Source organism: Chiloscyllium plagiosum, chromosome 2 (assembly GCF_004010195.1).
Source record: "Chiloscyllium plagiosum isolate BGI_BamShark_2017 chromosome 2, ASM401019v2, whole genome shotgun sequence".
Taxonomy (NCBI): Eukaryota; Metazoa; Chordata; class Chondrichthyes; order Orectolobiformes; family Hemiscylliidae; genus Chiloscyllium; species Chiloscyllium plagiosum.
In genome coordinates, this window is record NC_057711.1 from 96,602,360 (window position 1) to 96,624,374 (window position 22,015).

Here is a 22,015-nt window from a genome sequence, read left to right on the forward strand (position 1 = left end):
AATCTTAGCAGGACTTATACACGTAATGGTAAGGTCCTAGGGAGTGTTGCTGAACAAAGAGACCTTGGAGTGCAGGTTCATAGTTCCTTGAAAGTGGAGTCGCAGATAGATAGGATAGTGAAGAAGGCGTTTGGTATGCTTTCCTTTATTGGTCATAGTATTGAGTACAGGAGTTGGGAGGTCATGTTGCGGCTGAACAGGACATTGGTTAGAACCACTGTTGGAATATTGCGTGCAATTCTGGTCTCCTTGCTATCAGAAAGATGTTGTGAAACTTGAAAGGGTTCAGAAAAGATTTACAAGGATGTTGTCAGGGTTGGAGGATTTGAGCTATAGGGAGAGGCTGAACAGGCTGGGGCTGTTTTCCCTCGAGCCACCCGTCGGAGGCTGAGGGGTGATCTTATAGAGGTTTACAAAATTATGAGGGGCATGGATGGGATAAATAGACAAAGTCTTTTCCTTGGGATCAGGGAGTCCAGATCTAGAGGGCATAGGTTTAGTGTGAGAGGGGAAAGATATAAAAGAGACCTAAGGGGAAACTTTTTCACGCGGAGGGTGGTACATGTATGGAATGAGCTGCCGGAGAATGTGGTGGAGTCTTGTACAATTGCAATATTTAAGAGGCATTTGGATGGGTATATGAATAGGAAGGGTTTGGAGGGATATGGGCCGGGTGCTGGCAGGTGGGACTAGATTGGTTTGGGATATCTGGTAGGCATGGACAGGTTGGACCGAAGGGTCTGTTTCCATGCTGTACATCTCTATGACTCTATCACTCTAAATCTGGATCCCCATGAACATTAGCAAAGCTTTTGAATTAATCTTCGAGCAACAATACCGCAAGGCCATCATCTACCCTTTGATTAATAATGCCTGATAGATGCTGAATGCCAAGAATTTCTTATGTGAAAGTCATACAGATACCTGGTGATTCCAGTTCATTGCTTACTCCTGTGGACCACCATCTTGGAACTCCAGCACTAATAAATCAGGGCACCATACAAAGGCAGTGGGTGCATGCATCCTACATCCACCGAAACTGTCATCAAACATATGCCTGCCTCTGTTTTTCATAATGGTACATTACTAATTTATTAACAGTACACTTCTGCACTTTAATGCCACACTTTGGAGCACACTGACACCTCTCATTATAAGTGGACGTAAGGACACTTTGTGCAGGGACCAGCACCCAGCTGATGGATTGGACCAGCTGCATCTTATGGCTGCTCATTTGCTTTCTTAAAGCCCACTTGATTTAACACCTATCTGGATGCTCACAGTATTCTTGCCTTGTCTTGCCTTTTATCACTTTGTCCCATCAAAGGGGATGTGATGGATGCTGAGGTAGAGTGGCAGCAATTTTCTAAGTAGGAGGAGGAGAAGGAAGACATTAATCAGGAGGAACATCACCTTCTGAGTGTTTGAGTGGCGTAGCATTGGGCACAACAAACAAGATGCAGCTTAATTGATGTCCTGTTCCAGTTGAGGAGAGCTGGGTGCAGTGGTCATTAATTCACTTAAAATTATTGGTTGTTAACAGACAAGTAGTTTATTTGTGTTCCAAGAGCAAATGCAGGTTCTATTTGGTTGATTTGTGTTCATTGCTGGTGATTGTTAGACTGTGGCTATTTTCCTTGGAGCAGAGGACACTGAAGAGGGAAATGTTTGAGATGTATAAAATTATGAGTGGCAAAGATAGGGTAGACAGGAAGAAACTTATCCCTTTGGTGGAGGGATCAATACAGTAAAGGGGCAGGAAGTTCAAAGAGGATGTGAGGAACATCTTTTTTCAGAGAGTGATGAGAATATGAAATCCACTGCCTGTAAGGGTGATGTTTGGAAGTAGATAACTAGCTTGTACTAGTTTGAAAGCTTGTACTTCTAAATAACCCTGTTGGACTATAACCTGGTGTTGTGTGATGTTTAACTTTATTCACCCCAGTCCAACATTGCCACCTCCACATCATGTAAGGGTGATAAGAAGAAGGAATCCTCAATTACATTTAAGTATTTAGGCATACAAGACTTTGGACCAAGTTGCTAGAAAGTGGGATTAGAATAGCTTGGTGTTTTTTTTTGTCAGTGTAGACTCAATGAGCTAATGGGTCATTTTCTGTGCAGTAAAATTCTGTGACTTTATATAATGTGATATTCCAGCACTGGAGAGTATTTCAGGCTATGGAGAGTGGGAGAATTCCACTTGCATTGGATGACAGGGACACTATGGAGAGTGCAAGTAGCTATTGAGTCAGGTTTGGATCAACAGTGCAAGAAAACCCACAAGACCTCATGGAGAGAAACTCTCCAGGAAACAGAATGAAAATAACATTTAGTCAAAATGTGTTAAGATTTAACGAATTATACTAATATCTTCCAGCTTGTACCGGCAGGATTGCAATAGAGTCTGGTCCATTATGCATTCTGCTCGGATGAATTTGAGGACTGCACTATATCCACTGTAGCAGTAGCAAGTGCCCGTGTTTGTGCTTTATTACAGGAACTGTTGATTCATTCTAACCCACAACCTTGCTTTAAAATACACAACTTAATAAACAAATTAGTTTATATTGCAAAAGTAAACTTAAATTGAGTCTAGTTTTCTTCTAGCGCAGGAATATTTAAGCATACTTCTGGTCTGGTAGTAAACTAACTGAGTGAAAGAGAATTTTTTGGTTGATCTGTTATTATCAAATGTGTTTTAATATAATAGAAATCAAATTTGTGGAATGTAATAAGCTGTGTCAAGATGGGCAGCACTGTGGCACAGTGGTTAGCACTGCTGCCTCACAGCGCCAGAGACTCGGGTTCAATTCCCGCCTCAGGTGACTGACTGTGTGGAGTTTGCACATTCTCTCTGTGTCTGTGTGGGTTTCCTCTGGGTGCTCCGGTTTCCTCCCACAGTCCAAAAATGTGCAGGTTAGGTGAATTAGCCATGCTAAATTGCCCGTAGTGTTAGGCGAAGGGGAAAATGCAGGGGAATCGGTCTGGGTGGGTTGCGCTTCGGCGGGTCGGTGTGGACTTGTTGGGCTAAAGGGCCTGTTTCCACACTGTAAGTAATCTAATCAAGATTAGCATCCAAGTGATTTTATAAGGTATGAATACTATCTGTAGCTTTACTGTTCTCTCGATTACAGGTGGAGCTGAGAATAGTCCAGTCTCCAGCTGATTCTGGTTATGTTATTTTGAAAAAGAAGGCACAACTCAATATCCAATTTATTAATGATGGTTTTCTTTTCAAATTTTTAATTCTGGCTATTGCTGATCATTATTGTTTTCTCAATATTGTTATCTTTCAAGATTGATCTTTGCTTCCCCAGTGCTCTCTGATTCTTATCGCCATTTTGCTTGTTGGTGACATCATCAGTATATCCAATATAAATCTCTACATGTATGCTGGAAAAATTCTCCTCAACCTCACAACAATCTCTCTCAACTTTTCCACTGCCTCTAAATTGCCAGCAAGCCTAACATCCAGGCTTGGATGGGAAGACCTTTGCACCAACTAAATATTGGGAAGACTATTGCTTTTGGTCGTGCCACAGCCTCCATTTGCTATAGCCACTAGCTCGTTCTTTCTGCTTTGTTACCAGCAGCTGTCTGTCACTGAACTAGAGGCCCTGAATTCACATTTGAGGAAGTGAACCTCAACTTTTCACTTGGCACTTACAACCTTCTGGACCCAATATTGAGTTCAACAATTATTGGTCATGAACTTGTTTGCATCTTCTTCAGTATATTGTTACTTTAATTTTGTAGTTCATTTCTTTTTTTTTATCCCTGACAGTTGTATTCAGATGAGTGTTATATAATTGTCTAGACAGAATCTTTGTCTTGTTATTGTGCCCAATACTGCTCTCTTTGGCATTTTGCATCGTGGACATCTGTTATTTAATGTCTTCTGTCCTCAATTTTATCAGAGCTTCACTTTTTGCTCTCCCTGACCCCTCCCCACTTCAACCAACTTAGAAACGTACTACCCACCCTTCCCTGTCTCAGAAAACCTCAAATATAGCAAGTAAACATTTAGTAAAAGTACTATGAAAGTTACCTTCCCAGTTGCAGCGAAGAAACCATGTATCACTGAGTATCCATTACAGCATCATGTTTGAGCTTTAGTTAACCACCTCATTCTTGTCATACTTTCAATAGCGTCAAATTTCAATTAACCCACAGAAGCAATGTTAAATTTTAAACTGTGTTGAAATGTTGTTTCATGTTACCAAATGATAAGGCAGCTCACCTCTCCTCTCCTAAGAGATTTACCCACAAACAACTCAATAGACTAAAATTACATGTGAAAGGCAAGGTAGAACAGATTTCCTACCCTGCTGACATTCTTACCCTCCTCACCCACACACAAAATCATACACCTTTCCAGACTAAAATCAACCACGGGCACTCGTTAAAACCATGACATACTACTGTACAAGTGAAGCTGAGGCACCCCATGAATATTCAGTGTCCTTTTGTGTTCTTAAAGGTTTGTAAAATAGATAGATCTTAAAGTTCTGAAAGGAAATTTTTATTGCATCAATGTAAAATCCTGTGCTTAGCAACAAACACCAGATTGTTGTAGTTTAAAACTAGTTCATGTTTGTAGTAGAGCATAATGCAATTGAGAACAGAAAATTAAGTTCTACAAAGCTGAAATTTAGGATGTGAAAATTTAGCCTTCAAAGTTTGTGTCCAGATCAGATAGATCTTGGGAATCCTCATCAATTGCTTTCTTTGCCACTTCCGAAAAGCTTTCAGTCTCGGATATCTCCAAGGGACCTTTTGCTCTGAAATGTTAATAAAAACTAATTGAATTGCACAGTAATTGATGTAATGCATATGCAGAGTGTTTATTAAAATAAGCACAAATAACAATAAAGTTGAATTTAAGTCATAAGAAATGATGCTGATAATCATTGTAATGTTAATATAAACACCAGAATTTAATATTGAACTAGCTCCTTTGCAGGTAAATTTAAAAAAAGTATACTGCACTTGTGTGTTACTATGTGGGAGAGAATAATTAAAGCTAGATATTTAGATAAGCTGTTAATATAATTGTGGACATGTATAATGTATAAAGGAAATATAAGTCCAAGGATAGATTTTAAGTACTGAATCTGGGCTTCATCTGTATGTACTGGTCCAATGAGTATTTGTCCTTTAACCTGCCTCTCCTGCAAGTTAAAAATTACTTGAACTTCTGACAGGAGTGAACGGGTATACTCCGTCTAAGGAACTTTACTATTGTTATCAAATTTGTAACTCACACATTTTCAATTTTTACGTTCATTTCTGCAAATAAAATGAAGTTAACCTGTCAGTATTATAGCTCTTAATCTGACACTGTAAATACCTCAGTTTTTCTGATCCAATCCTCATCAAAATTCTTATGATCTAAACAACTCTAATTCACTGTAAACTATCGATATTATCACATATAACACAACACGCAATTCAATATATCCCACTAAATTATTTATTTCCTAATCCTGTTATTCTAACTGCAGCAGCCCCCCATTCACCCATTTCCCCCTCTTACCTTTAACCCTGCCATAGTTGCTGAGTCTTTACTCCCTATTAACAATGCCAAAAAATGATTAATTGGTCTATTTTTTTCTTTCATGGGTGTTGCTAGCAAGGCAAGCATTTTTGAATCAAATGGCTTGCTGGACTATTTCAGAGGGCAGTTCAGAATCAGCCATATTGCTGTGAGTCTGGAGTTACATGTCAGTCAACCAGGTAAAGAAGGCAAATTTCCTTTACTAAAGGAATCAGTCAATCAAATGGGTCATCATTACTGGTGATGAGGTTTATAATCCAGTTTTATTCACTGAATTTCAGTTCCACCAACTGATATTGTGAGATTTGAATCCATATCTCAAACCTCAAAGTTTGTGAGAAGATTTGTAGCTCGGGTGCTCGTTGCTGTGGTTCTGTTCGCCGAGCTGGAAATTTTTGTTGCAAACGTTTCGTCCCCCGTCTAGGTGACATCCTCAGTGCTTGGGAGCCTCCTGTGAAGCGCTTCTGTGGTGTTTCCTCCGGCATTTATAGTGGCCTGTCCCTGCCGCTTCCGGTTGTCAGTTTCAGCTGTCCGCTGTAGTGGCCGGTATATTGGGTCCAGGTCGATGTGTTTGTTGATGGAGTTTGTGGATGAGTGCCATGCTTCTAGGAATTCCCTGGCTGTTCTTTGTTTCACTTGCCCTATAATGGTAGTGTTGTACCAGTCAAATTCATGTTGCTTGTCGTCTATGTGTGTGGCAACTAGGGATAGCTGGTCGTGTCGTTTCGTGGCTAGTTGATGTTCGTGGATTCGGATCGTTAGCTGTCTTCCTGTTTGTCCTATATAGTGTTTTGTGCAGTCCTTGTACACAACATTAGTTTTGCTCATGCTGGGTATCGGGTCCTTCGTTCTGGTGAGTTGTTGTCTGAGTGTGGCTGTTGGTTTGTGTGCTGTTATAAGTCCTAGTGGTCGCAGTAGTCTGGCTGTCATTTCCGTTGTTAGTTTCAGCTGTCCGCTGTAGTGGCCGGTATATTGGGTCCAGGTCTATGTGTTTGTTGATGGAGTTTGTGGATGTGCCATGCTTCTAGGAATTCCCTGGCAAGCCAGACAGAGAACAGCCAGGGAATTCCTAGAGGCATGGTATTCATCCACAAACTCCATCAACAAACACATAGACCTGGGCCCAATATACCGGCCACTACAGCGGACAGCTGAAACTGACAACCGGAAGCGGCAGGGACAGGCCACTATAAATGCCGGAGGAAACACCACAGAAGCGCTTCACAGGAGGCTCCCAAGCACTGAGGATGTCACCTAGACGGGGGACGAAACGTTTGCAACAAAAATTTCCAGCTCGGCGAACAGAACCACAGCATATCTCAAACCTTGACCTATGAATGACTAGTCCAGTGACAATGCTGTCATGCCACCATCTCCCTCTAGGTATTACATTATTGGGATTGTATTATGCAGTTCATCAATTCACTCAACTCCCATTTTGGCAACCCTGTTGCTTGGAACTTGCAGTGCATAGACCAGACCAGCTCAGAACATCTCTATTCTCAATGCCTTTCTTTCAGATAGCAAAGTTGTCCTTTGGAGAGCTTGGCTTTCCTTTTGCATATGGTCTTTGAAAAATATGGTGATGTTTGAGTCTAATATCCATTTTTGGAGAGGGAGAGAGGCTAAATTTGTAAGCCCTATACCACTAACTTCCCTGATATTGTTAGAAATGTTCATAGTAGAGAGGATTGTGCATAAACTATCAAACCTGTGTTTATAGCTGGAGGCTGAACTACAGCCTCTGTGACACATCAGGGAGGGGTGGTCACCTGGATTCTTTGTATCAGGAGGCAGTCATTCCTCTCAGGTTAGGGTCTTCTGACATGGTTTGTGGTCAGGGACAGGAGGGTGTGACTTTGAATGAAGCAGGAAAGAAGGGGCAGAGGGCAAGAGTTCAAAAGTGTCAGCCTTCACAATTATTCAAAAGGTTTGAGGTTGTATCATCCTGCTCAGATAAGAGCAATGGCTGCAGGGTGAATATGCAAACTGGCACTGGTACATTGGTACAGAAAGCAAAGTGATTTCAGGGAATTAAGTTGGAAACTAAAAAGCAGGAAGAGCAGAATAGTAATCTCAAGATTATTATCAGTGCTATGCTCTAGTGAGGCGAGGAAGGGGGAGTGAGTGCAGCTGAATACATGGCTACAGGGCTGGTGCAGGAGTGAGCGCTTCAGATACATAGATCATTGGGGTGAAGGTGAGACTTGTACATGAAGGACAAGTTGCACTTAAACTGGAGAGGCACCAATATCCTGGGTGGGAGATTTGCTACAGCACTTCAAGAGGATTTAAACTAGTTTGGCAAGGGGATAGGAACCAGAGCTACAGATTAGAGGAGAGGGTAGTTGTTGAACGAGCAGAAATCGAATGAAGAGAGTCTGTCAGGAAGGATACACAGTTGATAGGGCAAAGAGATGGGTTAAAGTGTATCTGTTTCAATGCAAGGAGGGTCAGGAATAAGAGTAATGAACTTAGAGCAAGGATCAGTACTTGGAACTGCGATGTTGTTGCCATAATAGAGAAATGGATTTCACAGGGGAAGGATTGGTTGCTGGATGTTCCAGAGTTTAGATCTTTTAAAAAGAATGGGAGGGTGTAAAACAGGAGGGGGAGTAACATTCTTAATTAGAGAGTGCATCACAGCAGCAGAAAAGGAGGTTGTTGTGGTGTGTTTGTCTACTGAGTCAGTAACAGGAAAAGAACAGTCACTTTTGGGTGTTTCTTTCAACCCCCCAATAGCAGCAGAGAGATGGAAGAACAGATTGGACAGTAGATCTTGGAAAGGTGCAGATGTAACAGAGTTGTTGTTATGGGTGACTTCAACTTACCCAATATTGATTGGAAACTCCTTGGTGCAGATGGTCTGGATGGAACAGATTTTGTCAGGTGTGTCCAGGAACGATTCCTGGCTCAAAATGTAGATAGGCTGACTGGGGAGGATGGCCATATTGAATTTGGTGCTAGGCAACGAGCCAGGCCAGGCATCAGATCCCTTGGTGAGAGAGCATTTTGGTGACAGTGACCGTAACTGCCTCACCTTTACCATAGCCATGGAGGGGGATAGGAACAGACAGTATGGAAAGGTCTTTAATTGGGGGAGGGGAAATTACACTGCTATTAGACAGGAGCTGTGGGGTATAAATTGGGAACAATTGTTCGAGGGGAAATGCACAACAGAAATGTGGAGGCTGTTTAAGGAGCACTTGTCGCGAATGTTGGATAACTTCGTCGCACTTAGACAGACAAGGAATGGTAAGGTGAAGGAGCCTTGGATGACAAGAGAAGAGGAGCTTCTCATTAAGTGGAAGAAGGAAGTTTACTTAAGATTGAGGAAGCAAGGATCCAGCACAGCTTTAAAGATTACAGGGTAGCTAGGAAAAAACTGAGGAGAGCTAGGAAGGGGCATGAAAAAGCTTTGGTGGGAAGGATTGGGGAAATCCCAAGGCAGCCTCCACTTATGTGAGGAATAAGAGAATGACCAAAGTAGGGCTGACAGGGCAGGGCCGATCAGGGATAGTGGAGGAACTTGTGCCTGAAGTCTAAAGAAGTAGGGGAGGCCCTAAATGAACTTTTTGCTTCAGTATTCACTAGAGAGAGGGACCTTGTTGATAGCGATACACAGTGTACCAGGTTAATAGGCTTGAACAGATTGATATTAAGGAAGTGGATGTGATGGAAATTCTGAGAAGCGTCAAGATAGATAAGTTCTCAGGGCCAGACCAGATATATTGAAGGTTACTACAGGAAAAGAGGAATGAAATTGCCATGCCTCTGGCAATGATCTTTGCATCCTCACTCTCCACAGGAGTAGTACCTGATGATTGGAGGGAGGTGAGTGTTGTTCCTCTGTTCAAGAAAGGGAATAGGAAAATCCCAAGGAATTACAGGCCAATCAGTCTTATGTTTGTGGAAAGCAAAGTACTGGAAAGGATTCTGAGAGATAGAATTTATGACTATTTGGAAAAACATAGTTTGATTAAAGATAGTCAGCATGGCTTTGTGAGGGGCAGGTCATGCCTCACAAGTCTTATTGAGTTCTTTAAGGATGTGACGAGACAAGTTGATGAAGGTCGAGCAGTGAATGTGGTGTATATTGATTTCAGGAAGGCATTTGATAAGGTTCCCCACAGTAGGCTCATTCAGAAAATTAGGAGGTATGAGATACAGGGAAATTTGGCTGTCTGGATACAGAATTGGCTGGCCGAAAGAAGACAGTGAGCGGTAGTGGATGGAAAGTATTCCTCCTGGAGGTCGGGTGACCAGTGGTGTCCTGCAGAGATCTGTTTGTGAGCCTCTGCCCTTTGTAGTTTTTGGAAATGACTTGGATGAAGAAGTGGAAGGGTGGGTTAGTAAATTTGCCAATGACACAAAGGTCATAGAGATGTACAGCATGGAAACAGACTCTTCGGTCCAACCCGTCCATGCCGACCAGATATCCCAACCCGATAATGTTGTTGCAGGCTACAACAAGACATTGACAGGATGCAGAGCTGGGCTGAGAAGTGGCAGATGGAATTTAACCTGGATAAATGAGAAGTGATTCATTTTAGAAGGTAAAATTTGAATGCTGAATACAAGGGTTAAAGACAGGATTCTTGGCAGTGTGGAGGAACAGTGGGATCTTGGAGTCCACGTACATAAATCCTTCAAAGTTGCCACTCAGATTGTTAGGGTTGTTAAGAAGATGTTTGGTGTTTTAGCTTTCATTAACAGGGGGATTGAATTTAAGAGCTGTGAGGTTGTGCTGCAGCTCTATAAAACCCTCATTAGATCACACTTGGAATATCGTGTTCAGTTCTGGTCACCTCATTATAGGAAGGATGTAGATGTTTTAGAAAGGGTGCACTCACGATTTACCAGGATGCTGCTTGGATTAGAGGGCTTGTCTTATGAAGAGAGGTTGAGTGAGCTAGGGCTTTTCACACTGGAGAGAAGAAGGAAGAGAGTTGACTTGATAGAGGTGTACAAGATAATAACAGGCATAGATAGAGTAGATATTCAAAACTTTTCCCTAGGGCAGAAATGGCTGCCACAAGGGGTCATAATTTTAAGGTGATTAGAAGAAGGTACAGGGAAGATGTCAGAGGTAGGTTCTTCATGCAGAGAGTGGTGGGTGCATGGAATGCTCTGTCAGCAGTGATAGTAGAGTCGGAGACATTAGGGATGTTTAAGCAACTGCTGGACAAGCACATGGACGGCAGTAAATCGAGCGGTGTGTAGGTTTGGTTGATGTTAGATTAAGATAAATGCCCGGCCCAACAACATGGGCCAAAGGGCCTGAACTGTGCTATATGTTCTACGTTCTATGTTCTAATTCAAATGAGGTAAGCAACAAGGAATGTAATAGGAGTACAGGATAAGCTACTGAGGGTAGTTGACACTTTTCTCTCAAAGGGTTTGAGTCCAAAAAGCTGTGTTGCTAGCCCAGTGCCAGGCTTCAGGACATCTGCACAGGGCAAAACAAGAATTTGCAGTGGGAGGCGAAGGATTCAGTTGTCCAAAGGTAGATACAGGTAGTTCTGGGATAACATGTGTTTTGGCATCGCAATTTGGCTATAATGTCACTGAAGAATTAGGGAACGATACTTTCAAGAATGTGTACCTCCGTTTGCAATAGCACGATTCCACAGGGGATCGATTCGCACACTTTGTTCTGCGTGTGTGCCGATGTCAGCACTGAAGTCTCCATGCCATTCTGCACATGTGCAATGTCAGCTGCCGACCAAGCAGCTTTCTATGAGAGGTACTGTACAGAGGGAAGCTTTCTTTTTTTTTTAATGTGTTAAATTTATTTTTGTTTTGTTAATGAAGATGATTTATACCTTCATTCAGGCTGTGCTATACTTTGTGTTCCGCTTTTGGGTGATTGGAGTGATTGTGAGTGATATGTTTTGCTGGTCTGCCCCTCACCCCACTTCTCCCATAGGCCCATTATTTATATTAAGCTTTTCTCTATTCAGCAAGGTTTCGGTGGAATGCAACTATAGTGTTATAGGAAAACTATCTGTATAAGAAAGAGGTTCTGCATTGAGAGTTTAAAAAGCTAGGCACTAAATTAAAATGCAGAACTTCAAAAGTTCTGATCATCCCTGGATTATTATGTGAGTCATGTACAAATTGACATTCGTACTTAAAAATTAGAGAGATGAATACATGGCTCAAAGATTGTATAGGAGCAGTGAGGTGCAGTTGTGTGCCTCTGGCACCGGAGAAAGAGTGGGCTGCACTTTTGGGACAGTCTGCATTTGAACTATGCTGGGGCCAGTGTTCTTGCAAATGGCATAACTGAGGAATTAGAGAATGGTTTGATGTAAATAGTGGAGGCAAGTGATCAAATCTGGAAAGATGTGGTCTATCAAAGAGTAGAGACAGTGTAAGAGAAGAAAATCAGGATGTGGAAAATGATGTTCAGAGAATTGCAGGAAGGAACAGACATAAAAATAATAGGAATACACCAACTATTAAGACTAGATGTTACAAGGATAACAAAACTACAAAATGAAAGGTTCCATATCCGAATGCAGCTATAACAGAGTAAATTAATTTGGAACACACTCTAAAGTACATTCATGTGATCTGATAGCCATTGTGGAGACAAGGCCCCAGCATGACAAGTTTTGGGTCCTGAATTTTGAATAATATCTGAAATTAAAGAAAAACACAGGAAGCTAAGTAAAGGTGCAGAGGTAGCAATGTTGATCAAGGATGGTATTGATGCAGTAGTTAGAGATAACTTTGCTTTCAAATGTCAGGATGTAGAATAAATTAGGATGGAGCTTAGTAAATATGACATTAATGGGAAAGGTCTGCAGGCTGCTAAAAGCAACAGTAATGTGAGATAAAGTATACAAGAAAAAAAATTGCTTGTGATGAAGGGATAGCAAAATCATAAATTACATTATTTTACATGTAAACTAGAAAAATCAGGTTAGCAGTAGTAGAGGGGTGTGAAGAATGCTTTTGTGATATTTTCTTTGGATAGAACATTCTAGAATCAAACAAGAGAGCTTAAGTCTTGGTATTGTGCAATGTAACAAAATTATTTCAGTACCTCAGAATAAAAGCATTCCTAAGTAGGAATGATTGAATTTTTCATCCAGATTGAAAGGAACGAAACTGAGTCTGAGATTAGTTTTATGCTTAAATAGCAATGTCAATGGGCATTAAAGCTGAGCTTGCCGAAGTGAACTAGGGTTCTAGGCTAGGAGATACATAGTAGAGACACCACACAGTTAAAGGCATATTACAGAATACTTAGAGAAAGTTTATAGAACATAGAACAAAAAACATTACAGCACAGTACAGGCCCTTCGGCCCTTGATGTTGTGCTGACCTGCGAAAACAATCTGAAGCCCATCTAACTTACACTATTCCATTTTCATCCATAATTCTATCTATTGACCATTTAAATGCCCTTAAAGTTGGCGAGTCTACTGTTGCAGGCAGTGCGTTCTACACCCTGACTGCTCTCTGAGTAAAGAAATCACCTCTGACATCTGTCACCCCTCAGTTTAAAGCTATGTCCCCTCATGCTAGCCACCACCATCTGAGGAAAAGGGCTCTCACTGTCCATTCTATCTAACCCTCTGATTTTATTCCTATTTTAAAGAAAAAAATACAAAAATGGGGTCACAGTCTGTAGCTAACCAAAGAACTGAAAGAAAGCATAAAACTGATGGAAAGCTATGTAACAACACAAAGATGAGTGGCAGGTTGGAAGATTAGTCAAAACATAAAGAACAGTAGAAAATGACTAATAGGTTAATCAGAGCGAATACAAATAGAGTATGAAGGGAACATAGCTACAAATGTTAACATGGATAGCAAGGGATTGTCCAAGTGTTTAAAATGAATAAATAAAGTGAATGTTGGTCCTCTCGAGAATGAGAATATGAAGTTAGGAGTAGATAATATGGAAATGGCAGATAGAATGAACCAATATTTTGTTTCTCTCTTTATGATACAGAATACTAAAAGCATTCCAGTAATAGCTGTGAATCAGAACAGGAGGGAAAGAGGACGTTTTATGAATCAGAAGCGAAGCTCAATTAAGCAAAATGATGAAGCTGTGGGCTAAACCTAGCATCATAAAAGAGATTAATTATAAGACAGTCGATGAAATTATATTACTTTGCCAAATGTTCTTAGATTCCAGAAAGGTTCTATCAGATGGGAAAGTAACTCTTGTAATCAAGAAGGGAGGAAGACAGAAAGCAGGAAACATTCAGTCAGTTTGCTTGACATCTGTTATTAGGAAGATCTTTGAGTCGATCATTAAAGAGGTCACAACTGCACATGTAAATAAACCCAAATTAATCAGGAAGAGTGAGCTTGGTTTCATGTTTAACCAATTTATTGCTGTTCTTTTACTGAGTAATCAGTGATATGTATAAAGGGGAGCTGATAGACAGACTGTACTTCAATTTCCAGAATTTGGTAAGGTGCAAAGTCAAAGAATATTGTGGAAAATTAAAGCTCTGTACTGCATTGTACTGCACAATGCATTACCATGCATAGAAGATTACCTGGATGGAAAAAATGGAGAGTAAGAATAAATTAGTCTCGTTCTGATTTGCAGAATATGATGAGTGGAGTCTTGGAGGCGTCTGTGCTGGGCTTTCAACTTTTTATAATTTACATCAATGACTTCGATGAGGATAATGAATCCATGGCGGCAATTAGATTAGATTAGATTATATTACTTACAGTGTGGAAACAGGCCCTTCGGCCCAACAAGTCCACACCGCCCCGCCGAAGCGCAACCCACCCATACCCCTAACCTAACACTACAGGCAATTTAGCATGGCCAATTCACCTGACCTGCACATCTTTGTGACTGTGGGAGGAAACCGGAGCACCCGGAGGAAACCCACGCTGACACGGGGAGAACGTGCAAACTCCACACAGTCAGTCGCCTGAGGCGGGAATTGAACCCGGGTCTCTGGTGCTGTGAGGCAGCAGTGCTAACCACTGTGCCACCGTACCGCCCACAATGTGAAGAAGATGTAAGGAAGTTGCAGATGGATATAGATAGATTGAGTTAGTGGACAAACATCTGGCAAACTGAGCATAATGTGATAAAATTTGAGGTTGATCACTTTGGCAGGAAGAAATTTTTAAAAAGTGTTACTTAAATGGAGAACAACTGAGAAAATCAAAGGTGCTCTGGAGCATGAGCCATAAAAAGTATATAGGTATAGCAAGAAGGCTAATGTGGTGCTTTCCTTTATCATGAGAGGAATTGAATATTTTTGGACTTTCTCTCCGTGTGTCATTCAACTTTGGAACTCCCTGCATTAGAATGTAGTGGAAATAGAGTTATTAAATAGTTTTACAGCTGAGGTAAATAGATTTTTGTTGTTAAGGGAATCAAAGGTTATTGGGGTAAAGGAAAATAGAATTTGAAGCAGGAATTGATCAGTCATGATCTTATTAAATGGCAGAGCAGACTCATGGGCCTATTTCATACGTTTGTCTGTTGATAATTGTTAAAACTGTCAAAGTGCTGAATTTGTCGAGAGGGTGGCACGGTGGTCAGCACTGCTGCCTCACGGTGTCAGAGACCTAGTTCAATTCCTGCTTCAGGCAACTGTCTGTGTGGAGTTTGCAGATTCAACCCAACAACTCCTCACTGACCCTCCGAAGAGCAACCCACCCAGACCCATTCCCCTACATTTACCCCTTCACCTAACACTACGGCAATTTAGCATGGCCAATTCCCTAACCTGCACATTTTTGGACTGTGGGAGGAAACCGAAGCACCCGGAGGAAACCCACGCACACATGGGGAGAATGTGCAAGCTCCACAATGAGAAAGAGGCTAAATGAGTTTTATTAATTCAGATTGCTAACTACTAGGAACACACCCTGGCTTGCAAGGTTGAGATTGCAAGCCAGGGGTTGTCCCTCCTTTGCCTAACTACCATCCTAAGAAATAAAATTAAAGCCCTTCTCTTCTTCAATGTTCTTGGTCTCCAAGTGGGTTGCAACATGTAACAAATATTTTAGACTTAGAAAACAGAGGAAAATGACCCGAATAACTGCATAACCAATTAAAACTAAATAGATTTTATTGTGTTGAACAATTTAAGTTATTCTTTTTCCTTTTTTGGCTCATTATGCCATTTACTGCTGGTCAACTTACTGTGCGAGTGTTGTGTTGTTCATTGTCACTGTATTCTCATTGGATTCAGCATTAATTGTTTCAGCAGCTTCACTGTCATCATAGCTTTTCACTGGCATTGCTTTCCTATTAAGTTAGAGAAACAGGTGAATACTATAGCTATTTACCATTTAGATTAAATATTAAGAAGTTATCTAAAACTTCACGCACAAATATACATGTCATAATTGTATGGTTATGATCTGGTCATTCTTTAGAGGAAAAGTTACTAAATGTTACAGCATTTTGTTAAAAAAAAGTGAACCTAACTGTAACTGGCCAAAAGAAATTAAAACATAGCTGCTACACATCACCTGACTCTACAACTGCACATTCTACAAAACATCAGTGAGACATGGTAGTCATGTAATGACTCCCAGCCAAGAGATAATAAAGTTCCTTGATGACTCGTTACAAAATTGTAAATTGGGCATTGACCAGAAAAGAAAACTAAAGACCACAAATAGGAGAGGTGCTGTCTCTAGAAGGCCAATGTTCCATATAGAACATGATGCACTTTTGCCACAGTCACTTGGTAACAGCATAGAATCACAGAGCATGGAAACAGATCCTTCAGTCCAGCCACCTTAGCTTTGAAGCTGAGGATGATTCAAAAAGATAAAGAGAGATTCAGTCTTGAACTAGCTGGGGAAAAAAAATCCTTCAGGCATTGAAAGCAAGTGGAAAGAGAGAGAGGCATGTTGAAACAGCAAGTGATTGGCTATAAAGTACTGTAATTGGGAAATCATAAGCGCTATCTTGACAGAACTAGAAAGGGAGAATCCTCTCTTGCTTCTCAAAATCCACTGTCCTGTGGAGCTTGCTTGTACAAAAAAATATTGACTACTCAACTACAGAAGTCATTGTACCAGCCAACTTTAAATTCTCCTCTTCAGCAACAAGAAACCCAACCAATGGTCCCAATGGGAGTTGTTAGAACTTTCCTCATACAGGTACTTTATTGTTTTCTCTGCACAAGTTTCAATATCAATTTCAATAATTTCATCTTAAATCTTTTTTTTTGTTTCCTAAGGAAGCGCCAGAAATAAGAACTGCAGCAATTCAAGAGTTCACCTTCTCCAGGGAATTAGGAACAGACAATAAATGCTGGTCAGCATAGCCCAGATCCCAGGAATGAATTAAATGAAACTAACTTGTAATGGACTATCCTTTAACCTATTTAAACCAGAAACTTGATTATAAGTCTACTTCAACTTTAATTGGAGCAATGAGAAAGAGACTAAATGACTGGGACAACACTACTGTCATAGGGCAAGCCAGACAGAGAACAGCCAGGGAATTCCTAGAGGCATGGCATTCATCCACAAAATCCATCAACAAACACATCGACCTGGACCCAATATACCAACCACTACAGCGGACAGCTGAAACTGACAACCGGAAGCGGCAGGGACAGACCACTATAAACACCGAAGGAAGCACCAAAGAAGCGCTTCGCAGGAGGCTCCCAAGCACTGATGATGTCGCCTAGCCAGGGGACGAAACGTTTGCAACAAAAACTTCCAACTCGGTGAACAGAACCACAACAACGAGCACCGGAGCTACAAATCTTCTCACAAACTTTGAAGACTAAATGAAGGCTAACTACTAGGAACACACATGGAAGTCATAGTCATAGATGTCTATAGAGCAAAAAAAGGCCCTTCAGCCCATCAAGTCTATGCTGGTCAAAACCAAACACCAACCTATTCTCATCCCATTTTTGATCATTTGGTCCATAGCCTTGACAACATGGAAGACCTTTTCTGTATATCCATCTTTTTGAGAAAATGTCCCCACTAATATCAAATAAGTAAGTTATCTATTTAAGATGAATCACAATATTAAAAATAAAAGTTTAAGAAAAATGCACATATCTTGTGGTTTAGTGAAAGAACATCTTAAATTGACTCCCTGATCTCTGTGTTAGTTGACATCTGTCAGAGAGAGAGGGTCAGTACAATTTGTGTTAGTGTTCTTGAAAATGTTCGACATTGCCACCAGCCTTGATCATTATCTAGTGCTAAAACATGCCTAAATTAGTATTAGATAATATGACTTTAGGTCTAACACCACCCTTCTTCATGCACTTGACAGCTAAAAAGGCTCCTGATAATCATTATCAAATTAAATGCACCTAAATGGGTTAGTTGCCAAAGAGCCAGAGAGCTTGTGTGCATGGAATTATAATATGTTCTGAGTACCATGGTTCCCTGAAAAAAGAGAAGCAAGAATTTGTAAGAAATACAAGTTATGAAAATATTTTTCTATTAAAATCATTTTGATTTGTTTGCTGCACGTTATTAATCTCAAAATATTAATAAGAGCATTACATCAAGTTGCAATGTTATGCACCTCTGCTGTTCACCATTATAATTGTTCACTCTCTGTAATTCATTTTGTATCCTGCTTTTCAAAACTGAATGGTACAGCCAAAAATATGAACATTCTGCTTACAATTTATGCCTGGAATTGAGAAAGATGTTCAAGAGTGGATTGAGCCAGTGTTGTGCACTTTACATTGTTGTCTAAAGTTAGAACGTTATATGACAAAGTTGAAAATGTAATATTTTACATGTTTATTTTGTATCTTTTAATAAAAGTTTAGGAATAAATTGTATTAAAATCTTTTAATAAATATCAGTTATAAGATTGATTTTTATTTATTTTGTTAAAAAGTGGAAGAGCACCTTAAGATAATTTATCTATTGCATTGGCACAGACTTGTTTGATTAAGCAATTAGTCAAAAAGAGAAGTTTCTCAGTTAAGAACAGTGTATTTGAAGTTCCAGTGAAAGTGTTCATAAGATCTCTGTAATTCATGGAAACTTTAGTAGCTTTTTTGCAAGCTGTACTTAAATACAATGTAAAAGTATTTTCAACTGTTTTGACCTTAATTATAATGATATTGCATTTATTTCTCAACAAAACACAGAAGGTCTGAACTATGATGATCGTGACTACACCCCTTTCCTCTCACCTCTTCTCCTGGCCTGATGCATGATAGGGGTTCTGTTTTCTTCTGTGGCCACCACTCAAAACCCAGGGTTATAATTAACCAGTCTCTTTACTGTTTTGAAGAACAGTCATACAGGACTTGAAATTTCTTGCTTGTATCTTTGTCATTTTGGGTGTATTGGTGAGTCATTAGTGCTTCTTTCTTTTAAAATAAAAAATGTGAAAGCAGGAGTAAATCCTTCAGCCTTTAGGTCTGATCTGGCATTCAATATGATAACGACTGATCATCTAGTTTCTTACCCTATTCCCGTGTCTTCCCATTCCTTTTGATCATTTTAGTCCTAAGAACTACTTTTAGCTCCTTCTTGAAAATATTTAATGTTTCGTCTCCAGCTGTTTTCTATGACAATGAATTCCACAGCCTCACCATTGAGGGTGATTTAACTGTTTGGATCGGAAAATGGCTAGCTGAAAGAAGACAAAGGGAATGTTCATCCTGGAGTTCAGTTACTAGTGGTGTACCGCAAGGATCTATTTTGGGGCCACTGCTGTTTGTTATTTTTATAAATGACCTGGATGTGGGTGAAGAAGGATGGGTTAGTAAATTTGCGGATGACACTAAAGTTGGTGGAGTTGTGGATAGTGCTGAAGGATGTTGCAGGTTACAGAGGTATAGATAAGATGCAGAGCTGGGCTGAGAGGTGGCAAATGCAGTTTAATGTGGAAAAGTGTGAGGTGATTAACTTTGGAAGGAGCAACAGGAATAAAGAGTACTGGGCTAATGGTAAGATTCTTGGTAGTGTAGATAAGCAGAGAGATCTCAGTGTCCATGTACATAGATCCCTGAAAGTTGCCATCCAGATTGATAGGGTTGTTAAGAAGGTATATGGTGTGTTAGCTTTTATTGGTAGAGGGATTGAGTTTTGGAGCCAGGAGGTTTTGCTGCAGCTGTACAAAACTCTGGTGTGGCTGCACTTGGAGTATTGCATACAGTTCTGGTCACTGCATTATAGGAAGAATGTGGAAGCTTTGGAGAAGGTTAAGAGATTTACTAGGATGTTGCCTGGTATGATGGAAGGTCTTATGAGGAAAGGCTGAGGGACTTGAGGCAGTTTTCATTAGAGAGAAAAAGGTGACTTAATTGAGACATACAAATTATCAGAGGCTTAGATAGGGTGGATAGTGAGAGCCTTTTCCTTGGATGTTGATGGCTAGCATGACGGGGCATAGCTTTAAATTGAGTGATGATAGATATAGGACAGATGTCAGAGGTAGTTTCTTTACTCAGAGAATAGTAGGAGCATGGAATGCACTGCCTGCAACAGTAGTAGACTCGCCAACTTTACAGAGTCGAGTGTGTGTTCCTGGAAAAACACAGCAGGTCAGGCAGCATCCAGGGAGCAGGAGAAACGACATTTTGGGCTGGAGCCCTTCAACAGAATTCTCCTGCTCCTCAGATGCTGCCTGACCTGCTATACTTTTCCAGCAACACACTCTTGACTCTGATCTCCAGCATTTGCAGACGTCACTTTCTCCTCGCCAACTTTACAGGCATTTAAATGGTCATATGGATGAAAATAGAATAGTGTAAGTTAGATGGGCTTCAGATTGGTTCCACAGGTTGGTGCAACATTAAGGGCCAAATGTTCTATGTTCTCTGGGTTAAAAACTTTGCCTCATCTTAGTCCTAAATGGTCCAGCCCATATCCTGAGACTATAATCCCTGGTTCTGGACACTCCTGCAATTGAGACATTGTTTCAGCATTATCCTGTCTAGTCCTGTGAGTAATGTATAGATTCCTATGCGATCACGCTCCCTTCCCCTCATTCTTCTAAACTACAATGGATATAGTTTCAAACAATCCAGTCTTTCTTTATTAGTCAGTCCTGTCATTCCCAGGAATCAGTCTGGTAAACTTTTTGGTGCATTCCCTCCATCGGCAGAATATCTTTCCTCAGATAAGGAGACTAAAATTGCACACATTACTCCAGGAATGATCTCACCAAGACCTTGTAAAATTGCAGCAATACATCCCTATTCCTGTATCTGAATCATCTAATTATGAAGGCCAACATCCTATTTGCCTTCTTCATATAATTATCTGCCTTCCTGATTTTGCTATTAAAGTGGAGAACCTCCCAATTTTCGACATACTTCTCCAGCCGTGTATTTGCGCACTCACTCAATGCATCAAAATTACACTGAAGCATCTGTGCATCCAACTCGCAGTTCACTCTACCACCTGACTGTGTGTCATGGCAAACCTGAAGATATTTCATTTAGTTCCATCATCTAAGTCATTAATATATGTTATGAATAGCGAGGGTCTAAGCACTGATCTCTGCAATAGTCCACAGAAAAGAACCTACTTATTTCTGCTCTTTGATTTCTGTCTGCCAAAGTTCTCAATTCATGACAGTACATTGCTCCCAATCCCATGCATTTTAATTTTACATGCTAGTCCCTTATGTGGGATCTTATCAAAAGCCTTTGAAAGTCCCTTATCTATTCTAGTTATATCCTCGAAAAATTCATGTCAATTTATCAAGCATGATTTTCCTGTTACAAATCCATGCAGTGTCTGTTTGATCCTCTCACTGTTTTTCAAGTTTCTGCTCCTAAAGCTTTTCTCAGCAGAGAGCGGCGCGAGCTGGGCGGAAGTGAGGTTGGAGCGCAGAGCTGGTCGGGAAGGTAAGTGATTGATATTTGAGTGGGTGTATTCTAAACCCCAGGCCTCCCTCCCATCCTCCTCCTCTAATCTAACTTTAAAGTTCACAGGTAAGCTACTCAGTGTTCTTGCTTTGGAGACGAAGTGTAGAGTAATGGCAGCACAAGCAGTGGAATGTTCCTTCTGCAGGATGTTTGAGGTAGGGGTGACCACCGATACTCCTGCCGACTTCATCTGCAGGAAATGCAGTCAGATCCTGCGCCTCACAGAACGAGTTAGGGAACTGGAACTGGAGTTGGATGAACTGAGGATTATTCGAGAGGCTGAGAAGGTGATAGATAGAAGCTACAGGGACATAGTTACGCCAGAGAACAGAGGTAGCTGGGTAACAGTTAGAGGTGGGAAGGGGAGGAAGCAGGCAGTGCAGAGATCCCCTGTAGTCATTCCCCTAAACAATAGGTATACCGCTTTGGATACTGGTGGGGGGGACAGCCTAGCAGGGGTAAGCTGCAGTTGACCGGGTCTGTGGCGCGAGGTCTGGCTCTGAGACTCAGAAGGGAAAGAGGGAGAGGAGGAGAGCGCTAGTTATAGAAGACTCTTTAGTTAGAGGGATGGACAGGCGGTTCTGTGGACATGGGCAAGACTCTCGGATGGTTTGTTGCC

General features: G+C 40.9%; 1 protein-coding gene across 2 annotated transcripts in view; it reads right to left on the minus strand.

The window, feature by feature from the left end:
• Positions 1-4,509: 4,509 nt before the first annotated feature.
• The window catches only part of LOC122539332, a 34,529-nt gene continuing 17,023 nt past the window's right edge, over positions 4,510-22,015 (minus strand). Inside the window, exons 4-5 of one of the 2 annotated variants that reach the window (XM_043674064.1) lie at positions 15,708-15,812; positions 4,510-4,784 (exon numbers count right to left, since the gene is read on the minus strand). In XM_043674064.1, coding sequence (XP_043529999.1) covers positions 4,670-4,784; positions 15,708-15,812 — 220 coding nt within the window. In that variant the 3' untranslated portion in view covers positions 4,510-4,669. The remainder of the gene's footprint in view (positions 4,785-15,707; positions 15,813-22,015) is intronic. The other variant, XM_043674054.1, reaches the window with a different exon arrangement.